Source organism: Crotalus tigris, unplaced genomic scaffold (genome assembly GCF_016545835.1).
Source record: "Crotalus tigris isolate CLP2741 ecotype Arizona unplaced genomic scaffold, ASM1654583v1 scf7180000024339.11422700, whole genome shotgun sequence".
In the NCBI taxonomy this organism is placed as follows: Eukaryota; Metazoa; Chordata; class Lepidosauria; order Squamata; family Viperidae; genus Crotalus; species Crotalus tigris.
Window position 1 is genome coordinate 5,326,301 of NW_024100509.1, and position 20,532 is coordinate 5,346,832.

At 38.4% G+C, this 20,532-nt stretch overlaps 1 protein-coding gene across 1 annotated transcript in view; it reads right to left on the reverse strand.

Moving 5' to 3' along the window:
* Positions 1 to 20,532, reverse strand: part of DIAPH1 (diaphanous related formin 1) — a 104,584-nt gene that overhangs the window by 12,233 nt on the left and 71,819 nt on the right. Inside the window, exons 21-25 of the mRNA XM_039325943.1 lie at positions 14,133 to 14,372; positions 13,913 to 14,042; positions 4,618 to 4,742; positions 1,806 to 1,970; positions 730 to 865 (exon numbers count right to left, since the gene is read on the reverse strand). Coding sequence (XP_039181877.1) covers positions 730 to 865; positions 1,806 to 1,970; positions 4,618 to 4,742; positions 13,913 to 14,042; positions 14,133 to 14,372 — 796 coding nt within the window. The remainder of the gene's footprint in view (positions 1 to 729; positions 866 to 1,805; positions 1,971 to 4,617; positions 4,743 to 13,912; positions 14,043 to 14,132; positions 14,373 to 20,532) is intronic.

The window sequence follows — 20,532 nt, forward strand, 5'->3', positions numbered from 1 at the left end:
TCCCCATCTGAGGTGATCTTGGAGCCCAGAAAAATAAAATCTGTCACTACCTCCATTTCTTCCCCATCTATTTGCCACGAAATGAGAGGGCTGGATGCCATGATTTTGGTTTTCTTAATGTTGAGCTTCAAGCCAACTTTTGCACTCTCCTTCTTCACCCGCATCAAGAGGCTCTTTAGTTCCTCTTCACTTTCTGCCATTACAGTGGTATCATCTGCATATCTTAGGTTGTTGATATTTCTCCCGGCAATCTTAATTCCAACTTTTGATTCATCTAGCCCTGCCTTTCTCATGATGTGCTCTGCATATAAGTTAAATAGGCAGGGCGACAGTATACAGCCTTGCCGGACTCCTTTTTCAATTTTGAACCAATCAGTGGTTCCGTGTTCAGTTCTCACTGTTGCTTCTTGACCCGCATATAGGTTTCTCAAGAGACAAATGAGATGGTCTGGTACTCCCATCTCTTTAAGAACTTGCCACAATTTGTTGTGATCCACACAATCAAAGGCTTTTGCATAGTCAATGAAGCAGAAGTAGATGTTTTTCTGGAACTCCCTAGCTTTCTCCATGATCCAGCGTATGTTGGCAATTTGATCTCTAGTTCCTCTGCCTCTTCGAAATCCTGCCTGTACTTCTGGTAGTTCTCGATCCACATACTGCTGGAGTCTAGCTTGTAGGATTTTAAGCATAACTTTACTAGCATGTGAAATGAGTGGTATGGTACAGTACCTGCATTCATATCAATCAATTGTTCTCTCTTCTTTTGCTTTTCTTGACGTTCTTTCTCTGCTTTTTCTTTTGCTAGTTTAGCTCTGCGCATCTTCTCCTCCATCTCACGCCTTTTCTGATTCTCCTTCACACATTGCTAAAAATAAGACACAGGTGATAAGATACACAAATGGAGAGTCATAACAATGAATCTGCTGTGTTGTTATGATATGCATATTGTATTTTTCATTTAGCAGAATAAAAGAATGCAATGCTGGCTACCATGCAAGTAAGTAAACAGTGATGAGTTTATAAATGATAGATTTATTTACTACCTTTATCCATAAAAATTAATAGAATCACAAAATATACAAGTAATGTATCCTTGAGAACCAAATGCTGGATGATATACCTCACTCAGCATATTTACCTAAATTTATTTTTATTTTACTCAAATAAAAATAGGAACATTAATTTAACTATAAATATTTTGTTTAAATACAGCCCTACCTCAATAAGCTCTCATCTATATACTATATTTCTCTATAATCTACTTCTCTGGCTTACTTTATTTTACAACACAGCTTTTAAAGAAATGTTTTGAGTGTTTAGACTTATAATGGATACTGACATACTTTTATGGAACTTGAATGTATTTAGCAATATTTGTTGTCTGCGTAAGTACTGACCTATTTTTCAAAATTTTGTCTTTAGCAGTCCAGCACACTGAACTGATTCCTATCAATATCAACCAGCTTACAAATTAATGTTGACAATTATAACCCTATGAATCCTTGGGAAATGAATCCTTTGGTGATATAAAAATATAACAATTAAACAAGCAAGCAAACAAATAGATAAATCAAGTGTGAAAGACCAAAAATCCAAGAAAATATAAAAACACAATAGGAGCAAAGTATGGAGTGTTTGCAACAGAAAATAGCCACCTCCTTATGTTATACAATTTAAGTTTGTTTCAAAGTATTTTACTTGTTGCTTTGTTTGATGTAAAAAGTACAGCACAAATAAAAAGGTGCTCATATTGTAATTAAATATGTAATACAAAACTACATATTGTAATTAAAACGGATGCTCACCACAAACATATTTTTGAAATTGCGCAGATTTGTGAAGAACTCCTCAATAGATATCTTATTGGTGTCAAAGAGGAAGTATTGTCCTAATTCCCCATAAAGGTTTTCCATATTTGCATGCATCATTCGTAACTTCTCATATTGTTCTTGGGCTTCCTTAACAAAGCTGTAAGACTAGAGTTAAAGATTTCTAACAAATTGTAAGCATACTTTCCAAGAATAAGTTGATTACTTTAAAGTTGCTGAAAGTTTGTTTTTTTGTATTTTTAGTTTCAGATTCTTATCCCACCCTTTTATGTATAAAGCAATTTGACAAAATAACACCACACAATTAACTAACAGGAATTAAACACAGTACTAATGTAACAAAGCTCTTTTTTGCAAAATAAATTCTGATTAGGTCATTGTGATTCACCTCATTTTTATATTCCATTGACTTCTAGCCATTGGAAAGGTCATTGCTGACTGCAAATAATTTACTTCTCTGACTGCAACTCTTCACAGGGCACAAAGGGAGGACTCAGCTATAGCTGCTTTACCTCAGGGGCCTTTAAGCAATCATAGCTATTTTAAAATTTTAATTTATTGATATGATTGCATCAATAAAGTATTAATTTATTATTAAAGCTATTTTAAATATACTGCAGGTTATTAATTCGTAATTTATATATTTTAAAAAGCAAAGTAAAATGATTCAATACATAAATAAGCAGCCTTTCATTGCAAAAGATCATCTGGGTACTTGCTGCTTAATCTTATCAATAATTATCTGTTGGAATAACATCAAATGTGAGAGCTAAGCACACTCTCTCCAGTTCATTGGGTTCTCTCTGAACACTAAAAGGAACTCATTTCTAGAGGCATGTTCCCCTGCATTTCTGATGATAGTAACACCCTTAATTCATATGTTCAAGATTATAATAAAGAATATCCTCTCTATTGGTTTTAATAGCTATTTTTTTCAGAATCCTTTTTGAATCTCCCTTGCAAAGACTGTGATATATAAGTGAAGATGCTGTACTCCTGTGATGTCCAATGCAGCTTTTAAAACCACTTTTAAGAGGTTCACCACCCTAACTGATACTTGCACCAGGAAGAAATGCCATCCCAAAGTGAAAAATGCTTCGGGGGACGGGACTTAGGAAAATTCTCTATTACAAGCAAATGTTTCTAGTTATCATCCTCTCAACATTTATACATGTATTAATGTGTAGGTTTGTGTCTCTGCAAACCATTATACTACAACATTCAGTAACTGAATTTGTGGTAGGAACTCCATCCCTTCATATTGTATACTTAGAACTAGAATGATTTGTTTACCATCTTCCAAATTCTTAAAATTGTTTTATTCTACATGACTTATTTTGATAAAAGAAGGAAAGAGCACTTGCAGCAAAGATGGGCACATTGTATAAAATCCAATAACTGCTCAAAATAAATAAGCGAACCAGTTACAGATAAGGAATCTATTGTTATTCATCAACTTCATTCCTCTCTATGTATCACTCACATTGGAGTGTAGCAAAATTACCTAGGAGGTGAGCCAAGAAGTCCTCAACAAAAGATGTCCCAACCCTTTCTAGAGCTTTCTAAAGATACACCTTAGAAATGTAATAAGCATCTTTCAACAAATTTTGGAGAAATTGTTCTTGTGAAAATGACTTAGATGGGAGGCACATATGAGAGGCAAGATAGCCTACTGAAAAAATGTTGCCAAGCCAAATTTTAGCCCTTTAAAAGAAATTACTTCTAAATTCATAAAGCAAGATAAAAAGTTAGCAAATCCTCTTTCACTGTTGGAAGAATGGTAGAAAACAATGTCCTGATGTAATGAGAAACAGATATTAACCTTCTATACAAGAGTAATTTTTAATCACAATGTCATTTTGTCTCATTACTAAATCTAGAGGGCAAGATGTTTGCCACTCTGCAACCACTACCAAAAACAAATTTGTGTAAACAACCAAAGTGAAATGGTAGCCAGTAATCAAGTGATGTATGTGTTATGTTAAAAATCACTCAAAATCTCAAGTGAGGACTTAATTATGGTGTTTCGGGATGTAATTTGTGCAATTTTGCCTAGTATCAATTAACTACAGGATGATAAACTAAAAAGGGGAGATGGTAAATGTCCATGCTACATGGATGTATCTAGGGGACAGGATTTCTGTGGGTTCAACTATGGAATATTTTAGAAGAATAGGGTACACATGTGCAACCCCGGATGTACACAGACCATGGCAAATAAGCTTTATTTATTCATACCTGGTTCTTCTGCCTGCAAGTTACCCAAAGAGACATCAGGAAGAGTTATACACTTTGTGCTTTCAACTGTTTGAATGGGAGATTACTCAAGGACGCAGTATCAATAAATATATGTCACTCGCTAAGGGTTCCTATTACTGTCATTACCTTGTGAAAAATGAAACAACTCCTCTTTTGGTACAGTGTATCTTTCTAATACTACTAAAGTATGTCAATAAACAGTGATATATTAATGCCACTTTAAGAACCTTAAAAGACAAAATTTGCTGAACTTTATAATGAAAACTAAGATTCTCCGAAAAAATAATACAAGAATGGGAATTCATTATTCAAAGTCTGGTAATACTTGCATTAGTAAGTACCTATACTGACAGCATTAGAGAACTTGGTTTTTCTAACAGCTGATCTTTGCAAACATCCCGCTGCTGAGCAGTTGCTCAGTGTTTTCCTCATTCTAAAACCAGTGATTTTGTCCCTCAATATCATAAATAAGATTCTTTCTTTCATAGGTTATTTTCAACAGTTCTCAGTGCACATTTTTGAAGGATATGGTCATTTTCTCCACAAATTTGTCCTTCTCTTCTGTACTACTGGGGAAATTGTTAACATCATGCTGTAGATCTGAAATCTGTTTGTTCATCTGGTCCAGATTTTTCCGCAAAATTTCAGCAGAAACTTGGGGAAGAAAAAGAGACAATACAGCAGAATTGCAGAAACAATTAACGTCAGCTAAAAGAATAGTTTTTATTTGCTGTAGTCACATTCTCTAGGAAGCCAGCAAGTATATTCTTTGGACTACCTGCTTCTCTTAATTGAGAAGAGTTAGTCTGATTAATATTACTTCATGGGACAGTTTCTATTTGTGTTCAAGTTGAACAGAAAAAAAAACTTAGGAAAGCTAAAAAAAACTTACAGAAGTGAGAAAAAAGTAGGGTTATGCTCTAATTTGGTATAAAATCAAAATCTGATTTAAAATGGGGTAATATAAAGTATGTATTTCTAACTTGTCTTATTTCCAATTCTCCAATGCTCCTCAACTGCTTGGGGAGGAAGAAGTATTGAATTCATGGATTTCAAGGGCAAACTTCAAAGTCATTGGAAGTTAAGCAGCATACAAATTTAATAATACATAAAAATAAATGGTGAGGTGATAAGAGTGTAGGAAATTAAAAGGGGTTTTTTTTTGGAATAACAAGAGATCTTATCCCAGCTATACTATTTGTATGCTTTACAAAAATCACAAGCTGGGGCAGAAGGCAATACATAGTATCAGCAATCTGCTGATTCACTGAGGAGGCATAATCAGTCTGCTGTTGTAGCAGCAAAGATGAGAAAGCCTGGCAACAAAGGCAAAAGTCAGTTGCAGTACAACAAAGGCAGTGCACATAGTCCCTTCTTTTCAACCTATTCTATATCAAACCATGCAGACTCCCTTGTGTAACCAGAGGGACAAATATGAATTCACAGAATTGTGACTTCAGAACCAGCATGCACCATCCACATTGATTAACTAGGATATTTTAAGATCTACACATTCAAAAATACTGTGCCATTAATATATATGCTCAGGAATGCCAAAAAAGTTGGTTGTATGTGACTCTTGGCTTAAGAGCAGTGTTTGTCAGTGAGAAAGTGCAATAAAGTGATGGATTATATTAGCAAAGGAGAAGGCCTGGAATTAAAGGCAATAGCATTTATGACAGGAAGTTATATAATTCTACATATACTAGATTTTTGCAGTCATTAGCACTGATCATTTCCAAAGCTAAAATAATAATGCTATTTAACATTTGAATATTGTTTTCAGAGCATTCAAGACACTAAAAAACATACCTGTAATCCTAATAACACACCTGTATATATTGTAAACAGATAAAAAATGAAAAAGAGAGATAAAAACTGACTTGGCTAAGAATATCTAAGTTGTATTACAGCTTTAGGTTATATACCACTCTCAGCATAAAACAACATGACTGAGATTTAGGAATAAGCTTATTTCATTGGGCTTAGGTGGTCAGATAAAATCTGGACCAGGGGGGGATACTTGTAGGAAAAATATATGATTATAAGTAAACAGACCAAACATAATTTTTCTTCATCATAATTCAATTATAAATTACTAGAACAAACATCTGCAGCTATCATTTTTATATTTTCCTCTCCACACTTCCTGCTATGACAGACACTAAGTCCAAACATAGATCTAACATTTCTATCAGGAAAGAAAATAACAATGGAAGCAGGAAGGATAACAAAATAGAATGATGCAAACCCGCAGAGAAGATTTTACTCTTGCTCATTCCATATATATGAAGAAAGCAGAAGCTGAAATTCTATTTTCATAGATAACTATATAGTTCTGACCGAAGTTGACATTACAAATATCATCTAAAAATAATGCAAATCTATTTAATGAATATCATTTGCTTTCCCCACACCCCAAAAAGGAAATAGTCTGAAACTGATCTGGGCTGTACTTGCCTAGTTGAAGAAGTGAACGAGTTGTGATTAAGGATCTTCATTGTGTTATGGCACATTTTTTTCTTTGCTTTTAAGAGTTTATTGTATTCTTTGACTGGTACAGTTTCAATGATTTGAACATACTACTACATTTGTGTCAGAAATACCTACCAAAGCACTTCCGGATTGAAAGGATTAGTCGGTGACATTACAGTTGCCCAGGGGATACCCAAGAGGGCTCCTTTATATCTCTGTTATTTTCCCACTGAAATGGTATCTATTCATCTACTTGAATTTACATGCTTTCAAATTGTTAAGAGAAAAGGAGCTGGGACAAATTGTTGGGAACTCATTCTGTTATGCAGCTCATGTTATTGAATCTAGAACTGCCAAGCTGTAGACCTCTCATTGGTCTTCCTAACCACAAGAGTCACCACAGCCCCTGATTTAAACATAAAACTGCCATTTGTGGAGCTCTGTTGAATCTAGCTGTGCAATGGCCCCATCAAATCCCAGTTCAGAGGAGGAGGGGGAGTTGGAACCAGGGATGGCACATTTCCCCTGGAATGTCTGGAGAGCCCAGGAGCTGAGGATGATGCTGTCCCAGGCCCCTCTGGCATTGGGGGAGGTGGTTCAATCAGATGGGGAAATGCCTGCCCTCACAAACATAGGGAAGGAACGGCTGCAGGCAGGCAGTGGTGATGAGAGGCAGCAGATTCCCTTTGATCCGAGGGCATACAGAGAATGGAGCGGAGAGCTCAAAGGAGGTCTGCAAGGCTGCTGGTGAGGAGGCCGCCCCACTCCTCCTCCCAAGGAACACCTGGCTTGAGATGATTTTATCAGGGGAGGGTGTCTTCATTGGGAACAATTGTTCTGCTTTGGCACACACTTCCCTGGCCTTTGCAAACTCTGCTTTGGATCATATTTTTGCCCTGTGAACTCTGACCTTGCTTATGGACTATGGGCCTTGCCTTTTGGACCTTATTTATGACTTACGGGCCTTGCCTTGTGGACTTTGCACCTTGTTTTTGGACTATAGACTTCCTCTTTGCCTTGTGAAATGAGCTCTGGAGACTTTTGGCTTTAGTTTGTGGGATTGTGTTGCACTGATTGTGGGTGGCTGTCTTCGGGAAAGTTTGGGGTGGAACTTTACTGGCTGTTGCAGGGCCATTCGTTGTGGGATAGCAATGCAATAAAGGACTTTAATGAAACCTGCATCTGCCTTGGTGGCCTGGATCATAACTGACTGAGTGTAAGGACCCACCCCACTATGCATCTTAAGAAGACAGAACTCTTGGAATAGTTCTTCCAACAGGCATCCTTTATTAAGAGAAAATGGTTGCAGGGTTCTAGACAGGACTTGGGGTCCAAGCTCTCCCATTCAAGGTTTTAAGGGGTTCCCCAGTAGCCCCACCCAATCCCCCCCTTCTTCCAGCGACAGTCTCAGGCATTACACTCCCACCCCCTTTTCCTTACTGCCGGCTGGATGGAGACTTCAGAGAGGAGTACATGAAAGGTAATAGCCCCATTGTTATGGTTAGTCCTTTTGGTGATATCCACATCCAGTCCCTTTGAAGTGTACTGAAGGAAGTGAGGGCCATAAAGCCCCTTTGTTCACCCCCTTCCCTTCATCGTATGACAGAATCCAGAGAAGGCAGAAATGGGGTTTTCTATAGTTGATAACTAGAGATGAAATATAATTGGATTCTGAGTCAACATTAACAGTCAGCAAAATTATTTTAAGAGATAGAAAATAGAACAGAATATAATTCTTTATTCTATTATCTCTGGTTCTTAAGCTCAGTGTACATATAAACAAATAATAGGTCATAATAGATTATAAATCATAGTTATAATCATTATGATTCTACAAGATGTAGAATCAGAGAATCATAGACTGGAAGGGATCTTGAAGGACTTCTAGTTCAACCCCCGCCCCAAGACAGGAGACCTTACCATTCCAGACAAATGGTTGTCCAACCTATTTTTGAAAACCTTCAGAGATGGAGCATCAACAACATCAGGATTAATTGTTCTGTCAGGAAACTTCTCCTTAGTTCCAGGTTGGATCTCTCCTTAACGAGTTTCCACCCATTGCTTTTTGTCCTGCCCTGAGGTGCTTTGGAGAATAAGTCAACCCCCTCTTCTCTGTAACAGCCCCTCAAGTACTGGAAGACAGTTATCACATCACCCCTAGTTCTTCTCTTCATTAAGCTAGGCATACCTAGTTCCCTTAATTGTTCATCATATGGTTTAGCCTCTAGAGCCCTTATCATCTGTTGCTCTTTTCTACACTCTTTCTAGGGTTTCAGCATTTTTATTATTATTCTCAATCATCGCACAGTCAGCCAGATGTTCAGACTGGATTTGGCATTTTGTCTACCTATTGAGTACTTACCCAGGACCTGGGATAGGCAGATGTAGATGTTTGATGGTATTACAGGTATCGTCGCAGGATGGAAGCAGTTCCTAATAAGGCCGCCTTTTGCAATTGACTAATAGCGAATTTGTCAATGCCAATGGTGTTCAAGTGGTGCTCCAGTTGTTTTGGGATTGCGCCCAAGGAGCCTATGACTATTGGTACTACCCTTGCTTGCTTTTGCCACAGTCTTTCTATTTCTATTTGTAGGTCTTTGTATTTTGTTATCTTCTCCAGTTCTTTCTCTTCTATTCTGCTATCTCCAGGCACTGCCACGTCCACTATCCAGACTTTTTTGTCTTTCTTATCGACAATTGTTAAGTCTGGGGTGTTATGTTGCAGGTGCTTGTCTGTTTGAATTCTGAAGTCCCAGAGCAGTTTAATTTTATCATTTTCTATGACTTTCTCTATTTTATGATCCCACCAGTTTTTGCTTACAGGCAAATGATATTTTTTGCAGATCTTCCAATGCACCATTGTTGCTACTTTGTCATGCCGCTGCTTGTAATCAGTCTGTGCAATCTTCTTGCAACAGCTTACCAAGTGGTCCACTGTTTCTTCAGCTTCTTTGCATAGGCGGCACTTACTGTCTGTTGCTGTCTTCTCAATTTTGACTTTGTATGCATTTGTCCTTAAGGCTTGGTCTTGTGCAGCCAGAATTAGTCCCTCGGTCTCTTTCTTCAATTTTCCTGCTCTTAGCCATTGCCAGGTTTTATTATTATCTGCTTTCCCAGCTATTTTTTTCATGTATTGGCCATGTAGTGCTTTGTCTTCCCATGCCTCTATTCTGTTCTTCATTTGGTCTTTCTTGTAGGCCAGTTTGGTCTCTCCAGTAGTTAGTAAGCCTTCCTGATATACTAATTTCAGTGCATCTTCATCATTGTTCTTCAGATATTCTTCCAAAGCCATTTTTTCTTCTTCAACCATCTGATGTACTTGTAGCATTCCACGCCCACCTATTTGCCTTGGTAGATAAAGTCTATCAATGTCACTGCGTGGATGAAGGGCATGATTCATTGTCATTATTTTTCTGGTCTGCCTATCCATTGCTTTTAGTTCTGCTTGAGTCCAGTCCACTATTCCAGCTGTGTACCTAATGACTGGGATTGCCCAGGTGTTGATTGCCTTTATGGTATTTCCTCCATTGAGTTTGGATTTTAAGATCTTCTTCACTCTCTTGATGTATTCACCTCTAATCTTTTTCTTGACTTCAGTGTGCTTGATGTTGTCAGCTTGAAGGATACCCAAGTATTTGTAGTACTCTTCCTCATCCAGACTCTTAATGTTATTTTCGTGGGGCATCTTGATTCCTTCAGTTTTCACTATTTTTCCTTGTTTGATAGTAAGTGTGGCACATTTGTCCAAGCCAAACTCCATTACAATATCTTGGCTATATATACGGACAGTGTTGAGCAGCGATTCTATTTCAGATGATGTTTTTCCATACAGCTTCAGATCATCCATGTAAAGGAGGTGGGATAGTCTGGCAGATGTTTTTGATGTTTGATAGCCATGTCCTGAGTTATTCAGTATTGTTGACAGAGGAAACAGTGCAATAACAAATAGTAATGGTGATAATGAATCTCCTTGAAATATTCCTCTCTTGATATTAACCTCTCCCAGCTTCTCACCATTGATCTGCAACTGTGTCTTCCATTGTGCCATCGATTTTGCACAAATTTTCTGATGTTTCTACTGACTCCTGTTATTTCTAGGCACTTGATTATCCAGTCATGTGGCAGAGAGTCAAATGCCTTTTTGTAGTCAATCCATGCCACATTCAGGTTGGTCTTCCTTCTCTTGCAGTTTTCCAAGATCATTTTGTCTATTAGGAGTTGATCTTTTGTTCCTCTGCTATTGGGGCGGTTTCCTTTCTGCTCAGGTGGAAAGAGATTGTTTTCAACTAGATGCTGTTGTACTGCATCAGCTACCACACCAGTTAGTAATTTGAAAGTTGTTGGTAAGCAGGTAATTGGCCTGTAGTTACCTGGTGTTGCCCCTTTTGCTGGATTTTTCATTATTAGGTAGGTTTTCCCAGTTGTTAGCCACTTTTCAATTTCTCCTCCTTGTAGTATATTGTTGAACTGCTTGGCAATGAGTGGGTGTATAACAGTTAGATGTTTCAACCAAAACCCATGCAGTTCATCTTCACCTGGTGCTGACCAATTTTTGATTTTCTTTGCTCTTTTTTCTACCATTTTTGTTGTTATTACTAGTTCTTTCATTTCAACTTCTGTTTTATTTGCATCCACCTCTTTTAACCAAGCTGCATCCTTGTTGTATTTCTTTGGGTTATCCCATATCTGCTTCCAGAATTGCACTGTTTCTTCCTTGTCAGGTACTGACTGATTCCTTGCAGTTTCTCCATTGATGGATTGGTAGAAACGTTTCTGATTGGATTGAAATTGGAGGTTCTGCCTATAGTTTGCAATTCGAGCTTCATATCTACTGATTTTCCTGGCTATAGCTGTTATTTGTTGCTTTATTATTTCCAGTGCTTCCTTGATCTTCCTTGTTTCTAAGTGGTATTTCTTGATTAGGTATTCTTTGGTCTTCTTGTTCTTCAGCTTCTTTTCTTTCATCTGTTCTAGCTTGCTTGCATGTGATCTTAACTTGCTGATCTTATTTTCTAGTCTAACCTTCCATTTTTGTGGTGCACTGTTTGTTTGTTTTTCTTTTTTGTTGATTTTACATCCCAGGTATTCTGTTATAACTGCAGCTGTGCTGTACATTAGTTGGTTTGTTTCTTGCAGTGAATTGGTGCTTATACTTGCTATTGCAGTATTTGCATCTTTTAATGCTTGTGCTAGCTGTTTCTTTGGAACAAGCTTCAATGCAGGCAGCCTTATTCTGTTGTTTTTGTGCTGTTCTAGATGCTCAATTATTCTTTGTTTCAATTCTTTTATTTCTTTAGTTAGAGGGTTTTGTTCTTCCTGAGGAAGAGGTGCCTGGTTTCCAAATGAGAACAGTTGTATATCTCTACTGGATTCTTTCACTGCCAACTCCCCCTGGTTTGCCTCTACATTCTGAATTACTTCTGGTAAGGCTTTGATTTCTTTGCCCTGGGTAAACCTTTGCAGTTCGTCCAATTCTGTTTCTGTAAATACTTTATTTCGTGTTATAAATCGGCGTTGATCTGCTAGTCTCTGTTCTGTTATTTCTGATTCTGGATGTTGTTCTTTCCAGAACTGGTGCATTCGTTTTAGATATCCTCTTCTTGTTGGACTTGATCTGTAGTAACAGATCATTATTTCTTTGTTTTCCATCACTGTGTATCTGCGACGGGTAAATACCTTTTCTTCCAGTAGTTCTGCAGCTGCTGGCCCTGGTTGCTCAGCCAACAGTCCTGAGTCCTGTAACCCATTTTTCACCAGATATCCAGGAACTCCAATATCTAGTGCGGACCTTGTTAACCCGGGCGACGTCCGAGCCGGTATGGCATTCTGCAATTTACGTCTCACCATATTTTTTATGGGAGAGACACTCTTTGTCTGACTCCTCTGATGAGACCTGTCCAGTATGGTTGAACCTCTGGCATAGCTCTCATCTTCCTCAGAGTACACAAGCCCCACAACCACGTCAAGGTAGTGCCTCACTGGGGGTTATTATTATTATTATTATTATTATTATTTGGTATTGTGCCAACCAGATCTGGACGCACCATTCCAAGTGTGGCCTCACTAATGCAGTATAAAGCGGTACTATTACTTCTTGTGATCTTGATGCTATCATTCTATTGATGCAGCCTACGACTGCCTTGGCTTTTTTGGCAGCTGAAGCACCATGCTAGCTGGTTCATTAGATTTACTAGGATACCTAGATTATTGCTATAAACCAGGTACCATCTATTCTATAAGATTTGATTTTTCTTGCCTAAGTGCAGATCCTTAATTTTCTTACCATTGAATTGCATCTTGTTGGCTAGGGCCCAATGCTGAAGTCTGGCAAGGACCTTTTGAAGAGTGTCAGTAAAGTCTATCAATATATCAATCTCAGAAATCTTGGATTCTTAGATACTAGATTATGTCCCTTATTTATTGATTCTAAGAGGGGAGCAATTGTATTGCATTGACATACTAAATTCATTAGGCATAACTTTCAAAGATTTCAAAATTTGAGGAAACATAATTGTGTCAGATCTGAATTCAATATAATGCAGACACAAGCAATAGAACAAAATCAAACTATTGATTTCAACTGATTTCAACAAACTTAGAGAGAGGTTGAGAAAGATTCTCTGGATGAAAATCTTTTAAAAAAGCTTTCAGGGACACTCTGAAAAATGTGATTATAAATTCCAGTGCAGCACAGTACCACTAAAAAAGAAAAATAAGAAAAAGATCCAAGCTAAATCATACGAAGAACAGTTGCAGGAATTGGGTATGTCTAGTTTAAGGAAAAGAAGGACTAGGAGTGATATGATAGCAGTGTTCCAATATCTGAGGGGCTGCCATAAAGAAGAGTGGGTCAATCTATTTTCCAAAGAACCTGAAGGCAGGATAAGAAGCAATGGATGGAAACTAATCAAGGAGAGAATCAGCCTAGAACTAAGGAGAAATTTCCTGACAGTTAGAACAATTAATCAGTGGAATGACTTACCTCCACAAGTTACGGGTGCACCAACACTGGAGGTTTTTAAGAAGAGATTGGACAGCCATTTGTCCGAAATGGTATAGGGTCTCCTGCTTGAGCAGGGGGCTGGATTAGAAGACTTCCAATGTCCCTTCCAACTTGGTTATTCTGTATTTTTAATTTAATTTGGCATAATTTGGTCAAAGGTTTATGAGAAATTAGGAAAAAAACAAGAATTGGTGGGAGCTGAAAATATTTTGATTCATCATTAAGAGCACCTGAAAGAGTTTCAAACAGTATTCTGAACAGTATTATAAACAAAATACCTATATAGTGACCACAAAGTAAAGCTGTTTGTTGCAATCTTAAAACACATACACATGCCAAACAGTACCTTGACAAGCTTTCTCCACATGGATGAGTTCATCAGGAAAATTCAGGATATCTGGATAATGCAGTTCACATGTTTCTGCCAAGAAGTGAAGTAAGGTCATCTTCTGATCAGCTGACTTTGTGTCACGAAGCTAGAAGATATGAACAAGGCTACTGGTGAACAATGCACAAGAAGATGATTATTTTTTTATTCCTCCCCAGGCTTTTCTCCTCGTATTTACCTTGCAAAGGAAACTAATGTTGAATCCAAAGGCACCAGCATTCATGGAGCCAGAATTCATGTAGTTGCCCACAAGTAGGATAATGGAAAGAAGACTACCAAAGTTCTCACTATTGCGGAGTTCCTCACAGGCTGCTGTAACAGCAACAATATCTGGCTTTATATTTTCTACCTGTTCATTAAATTGTAGCTTGAAAAGTATAGCATTGAGTCTTGATGGCAGACGGGAAACTGAACTAATCTGTGAAGAAAAAGAGACACGGTCACACAAAAAGGAATAGGAATGAGGATAACAGCTTAAGGGAAAGAACAAAAGAGATCTGAGCAAGAGAAGACCAACAGAAACACAATTTACCAAATATGAATTCATTGATTACTATGTAGTAATGTAAGGAACATGGTTGAAAAACATCTCTTTATGACATACATACATACATACATACATACATACATACATACATACATACATACATAGTGTGATTCCCAAGAAATATTAGATGGCTTTAAGGAATTTGCAAATCCTGGAGTTACAAAAATTCAGACAACTGCTAGATAGAAAACTTTTTTTTGCCATTGTCCTGATTTTGCCACTGAGATCTAACAGCCCTAGTAAAAACCCTATATATAGAAACAAATACATAGCTTTTCCCAGTTGTAATTACAAGAGAATGGAATGGGCAAGAATGGGAAGTATCAATTTGTTGCTATATTTGGAATGAGAGTGTAGAAGATAGACAAAAATACTTTACTGTTTCTTCTCCCAAACCCACAGCAACTAAAAGTTTAAAAATCTAATCTGAGAAAATTTGCAGTACAGATAGTCCTCGAGTTACGAGTATAATGGAGACTGCTCATTCCACTCGTAACTCGAAAACTCGTAGAGTGAATATCGTTCGAGGTACGAGATCACTCCCTTGCTCATTAAAATGCACGTGGCTCGTTAGGTGAACATGACGTATCTCAGGGTGGGGAAGGCCATGGAGGGCCTAATGCTGGAACAGGCCCCCAAGGCCTCCCTGACCCACTAAGATACCGCATGCTTCCCCCTCCCTTCCTGTCATGCCGGACTCACCTGGAAAAGATCAGTCTCCTCTCTGCTGTGGTTCCTGCTGCCGCCCAGATTTGAGGCTGGGGAACGCTTCCGCACCTCCCTGCGGCCCGATCCAGGCTCTGGAGGCAACAGGGTCACTTTCTCCCCCTGCGCGGCGAGCTTTGGTGGGCTGAACGTGGGTGCGAGGGGCCCGGCCTTCTCCCTCAGTTGAAGGCTTTGGGCTTGCCATCAGGCAGAATGGAATTGGGGCCAGGAGCAGGAGACAGGCACCTTTTGCATAGAGAATGAAAGTTTCTGAGTTCTGTGATTTGGCACAACTTCAAACACTCACGCGAGATCATGGACTCCAGAAACTTCCATTCTCGGTGCAAAAAACATTTCCAAGCCGACTCTCCTCTCCCTCAAAGGGAAATAAACCATGACAGAGAGGACTTTTGCAAGGTAAGTGAGTCCGGTGTGGAAGGAAGGAAGGGGGAAGCAGTTGTGATGAGTGGGGAGGAGAATAGGGTGTATGTTGCAATGCCACTGAAGTCACTCATAAGGGCGAATGACTGCCTTGGTGCTGCAATATTTGTAACTTCAAGACTTGCTCATAAGCACTAAGGGATGCTCATCACGTAACTTCGAACGAACGTTAAGTGAACGCTCGTAACTCGGGGATCACCTGTACTTACTCAATGAATTTGATATAAAATAATACTTCGAATATTTTCAGAATAGGAAAAAATAGCATATGAATGATTGGAAAGACCTTGACTGAGTTCAACAATGATGGCAGTGCTCTCTTCTCAGATAAAATCTTACCGTGTTTTATACTGGCCTTTAGAGTATGGAAAAAGAAATAAGAGGAATTGAATTCCTAGCAGATATGAACAAAAATGATTTAATGGACATTAGGGAAATATTGTGGAACAGCTCTGATGACTGGAATATAAGAATGAACATAGATAACAACCACTATGAAAAATAAAAGACCTGCAAGTAGGCTGGTCCTTCAAATCACTCCAGGGAAAGAGAGAATGGGAAATAATCTACAACTGCTCTGAATGGCAGTTCATGAGAAGATCATGAAACTTTCATGAAATTAAGCATGAGGAGCCAAAAGAGATTACATTTTTGCTCTCAGTAAAATCTTTGCTCTTTGTTCTCAAAGCCTTTCATAAGGATAGTAAACTATCCAAACCCACTTTCTAATCACATTCAGAAATATTCAATTTAATCACTTTATTGATAGTAGAGATATTCAAAATGGCAAGCTTAACTTGGCATCTGGGTAGTTTTAACTTTTTTGAATTTAAGAAATTTTGAATAAGAATTTAAAGTAATACAGAACTGGAGAAAACCAAATACAATAAAAAAATATTTTGATTTAAGAAATTTTCAATGGTTTGGGAGCGATATCTTATTTTTGATGTAAGATTTGAAAACCAAATATATAATTAAATAATGTATTTGTGGAAAATAACTGGAATGCAACTACAGATAGCCAGGGGGTTGGCGGATATAGGTCTATTCTTAGACGCCTTGAAAACTAGATTTGAGGATCCAACCCGACTACAACGGGCAGAGGCACAGTTAGTAGGTCTACGACAGAGGGGCAGGCCAGTGCAGGATTATATACAGGACTTCCAAAAAGTTTCAGGGAGGCTTAGATCGTGGCCAGATCGTCTGCTGGTCCATCATTTTCGCACGGGACTAGATATTGACTTACGCCGGGCATGTGTGGTCAGAGGGATTGCAGGGTGCCTTTCCGAATGGTTCAAGGCAGCGGTGGAGTTATATGTTGGAGAAGCATCGCCTGACCGTTCAAAGTTACAACAGCACGGAAAAAAGTGACTTTCACACTTGCAATCATTGTAGCATCCCCATAGTCAGGTGATCAAAATTCAGATGCTTGGCAATTGATTCATATTTATGACAGTTGCAGTGTCCCGTGGTCATGTGATCATATTTTGCGACCTTCTCACAAGTAGTCAATGGTGAAGCAAGATTCACTTAATAAATGCATCAGTGAATTTCAGTGATTCACTTAACAACTGTGGAAAGAAAGGTTGTAAAATGGGGCAAAATTTACTTAACAAATGTCTCACTTAGCAACAGAAATTTTGGGCTCAATTGTAGTCATAAGTCGAGAACTACTTGTAATCCCATAATTAGTAACTGAGGCTTGATGAAGGTTGTAAATGGACACTAGAGGGAAATAAACAACCAGGCAGAAAATGAGTTAAAATGGTTAAGCGGCTATAACTTTTTCTTATCTTAAAACTGAAATACTAATAATAGAATGGATAGATTTTAATAGACAAACTTTTAGAAGATGAGAAAAACTACACACATTTATCTTGGATATTATAGTTTGAAGACATGGAAAACAATAAACTTGTGGTTACCAAAATGGAAATACAAAAAACAAATAAAGGATCTGAACATGGAACAGCTGCAACAAGAAATTCTAGACAATGCCACAATGGGAAGAACAGAACATGCAGCAACAAATTCTGGATGATACTTCTTTATGGGATTTGTAAGTTGGCTGGTGAAAGCTCTGAAGACTACTTTCAAATGCCAAAAAGTGATGAAAGATCAAATCCTATGATATCATAATAAAGATTTAAAAGTCAAAACTGTGCAGAGTAAAAAGAAGGAATATAATGTTGGACTACTTGATCAGGGATATTTCTGATAATTAATAATGGACTTTTTGCTAAACTAGAATTGAAAAGATGATTTCTGGATTGTGTATCCCTAGAAGTTAGGCCTTGGGGAAAAGAGTTTTCCTATTTGTAAATTTAAAAAAGGATGAACATATATTAGTTTATGCTTGGTGTGAAAAAGCTTGATGCCATTTCTTTCTTATTGCTCATATTGCCCTTTTCTTTCTTTTTTTCTACTTTTTTTCTTTTCTTTTTTCTGCACCTTCTGGATTTTTTTCTTCTAGTTTCTATTATTTTTTTCTCTGTTTATTAAAAACTTCAATAAAATTATTAACAACAAAGGGATATAAGAACTGAACAATGCACACAAATAATGCAAAAGGAAGAGAACTTGTAAGTATCTACTGCTGATTCACAATCCTAGAATAAATAAACTCAGCAAGATTATTGAGGAAATCAGGGTTAAAATAAGAGGCATATTTTAAAAAAAACACCATTATTGATGTCTAATACTGCCATCCAAAAGAGATGATGATGCTTCCAGAAACACGCCACACATGGTCCTTCTAAGAATTTCCTGACTTGTCTTGCTGATAATTTGCTTTTTCAAAGAATAAGTAACATACAAGTGATCAGCTATCCTTAAATCAATGCTAACCAACTGAGATGACTTAATTAAGAAAAAGGAAGGAGCATGAATGCTGATGTCAAGGTTCCGACTAATGAAGCATTTCAAAGAACTTCAGGCATGTTTCCTAAAGCCTTTATTACAGAGCTAAAAATTGCCGGTCACCATCATGGACGTTTTGATGCCAGAATCTGACTTCCTCTTGCTGGCATCAAACTTTTCTTGCTAAACCCCTCCCTTATCTTGCAGTCACAAGCCACATTATCCAATTAATGTGAAGGTCAAAAGTTTACTTCCTCTTTCTTTCCTGGGCTTTTTACCCCCCCCCACTCTAAGCTATGTATTAACCCAGTAAATACCAGACAGTTTTGCATATTGTCAAAGCAAGAATATATAGTATTTGCAGCATTGACATCCGGCCCCCCCTTACAAGGAGGACAGACCCTGTAAAGTAAACAAGAGCATATGTTAAGGGTTATTTTTCGGTTTGCTGGGGTGTTTCACATGAAACCTTTTGATCAATCTGTCAGCTTTCACTTCACTAGATTTCACCCAGGTGGCTTCAGACAACGGGTATCCCTTCCATTGTACTAAGTACTGTAATTTCCCTCTAAAGATTCTGGAGTCAAGAATACGTTTCACTTCATAGTGGGTCTGCCCTGCCACTACGAGGGGCCCAGGTGCCTTCTTTGGAGGAGGTCTTAAAGTGGAGCCCCGATAAGGCGTCAACAAACTACAATGGAAAACTGGGTGAATTTTCCCTAACAGTTTAGGGAGTTTTAGTTTTACTGTGACCGGGTTGATGATCTTTACTATGGGGAAAGGCCCCAAGAATTTCGGTCCCAATTTCTTGCTGGGCAATTTGAGGTGTAGATACTTAGTTGACAGATAGACCTTTTCCCCAACTTGGAATGTTCTTTGGGGAGCCCTCTTTTTATCAGCCTGCTTTTTATAGGTTTCAAAAGTCTTTTTTAAAGCAGTTTTTGTGTTTTTCCAAACTTCTTCCCACCCTCTCACCCACTGATCAAGTGTCTGTGAAGTGGAGGGAAACTGAGGATATTCAGGTATTGGGTTAAATTCTTTCCCTGAGGCTACTTTGAAAGGCGTGTAGCTGGTGCTGCTGTGCACAGAATTATTGTACGCCACCTCCGCAAAAGGGAGGAGATCAGTCCAGTTCGTCTGTTGGTAAGAAACGTAGCATCTAAGATATTGCTCCACCATTTTGTTAGCGCCTTCGGCGGCCCCATTGGTGGCCGGATGAAAAGCAGATGATAACCTTGAGATGATCCAATCAATGTAAGGAAATTTCTCCAAAACTTTGCTGTGAATTGCACCCCGTTGTCTGAAATTATTCGCTTGGGGCACCATGCAGCCAGTAGACATGTTTCAGGAACAATTTGGCCAGTTGTTGGGCAGATAGGAGTCCTTTGCAGGCGATGAAATGAGCCTTTTTCGAGAACAGGTCTATTACAGTCCAGATGACAGTATTTCCCCTACTTTCAGGTAGGTCCACTATAAAGTCCATAGCTATTTCTTCCCAGGGTTGAGTAGGGTCTGCCACGGGTTGCAGTAACCCAGGAGGTTTCCCCAGGATTCTTTTCATTGTGGCACATACAGTACAACTTTTTACATAGTTTTCCACATCCCTTTTCAGCCCCGGCCACCAGAATTGCCGGCGGATGAGGTGTAGGGTTTTCAAATACCCAAAGTATCCAGCCTGCTTTACATCGTGGCTGTGTTTGAGAGCATTAAGACAGAGGGCTTCTGGCAAATATAACTTCCCCCCTTTGTAAGCCAAACCATCCCTGCATGTTAGGAACGCTTGATTATCTCTGAACCATTGGTCAGTGAGGAGGTCTCGTTTTATTTTCTTCACTCCAGGGTCATCAGGATTGGGGACCCTGCGAGGTGTAAGTTGAGCAACAGTTTGTGGATTGGGAATAATTGCCTCGTTAACCTGCTCTCGTCTGCTTTTGTACTGGGGTAACCGGGATAGCGCATCAGCTAGAAAGTTCTTTCCTCCTGGTATGTACTTTAGAGTGAAGTTGAAGCGGTTAAAGTACTGTGC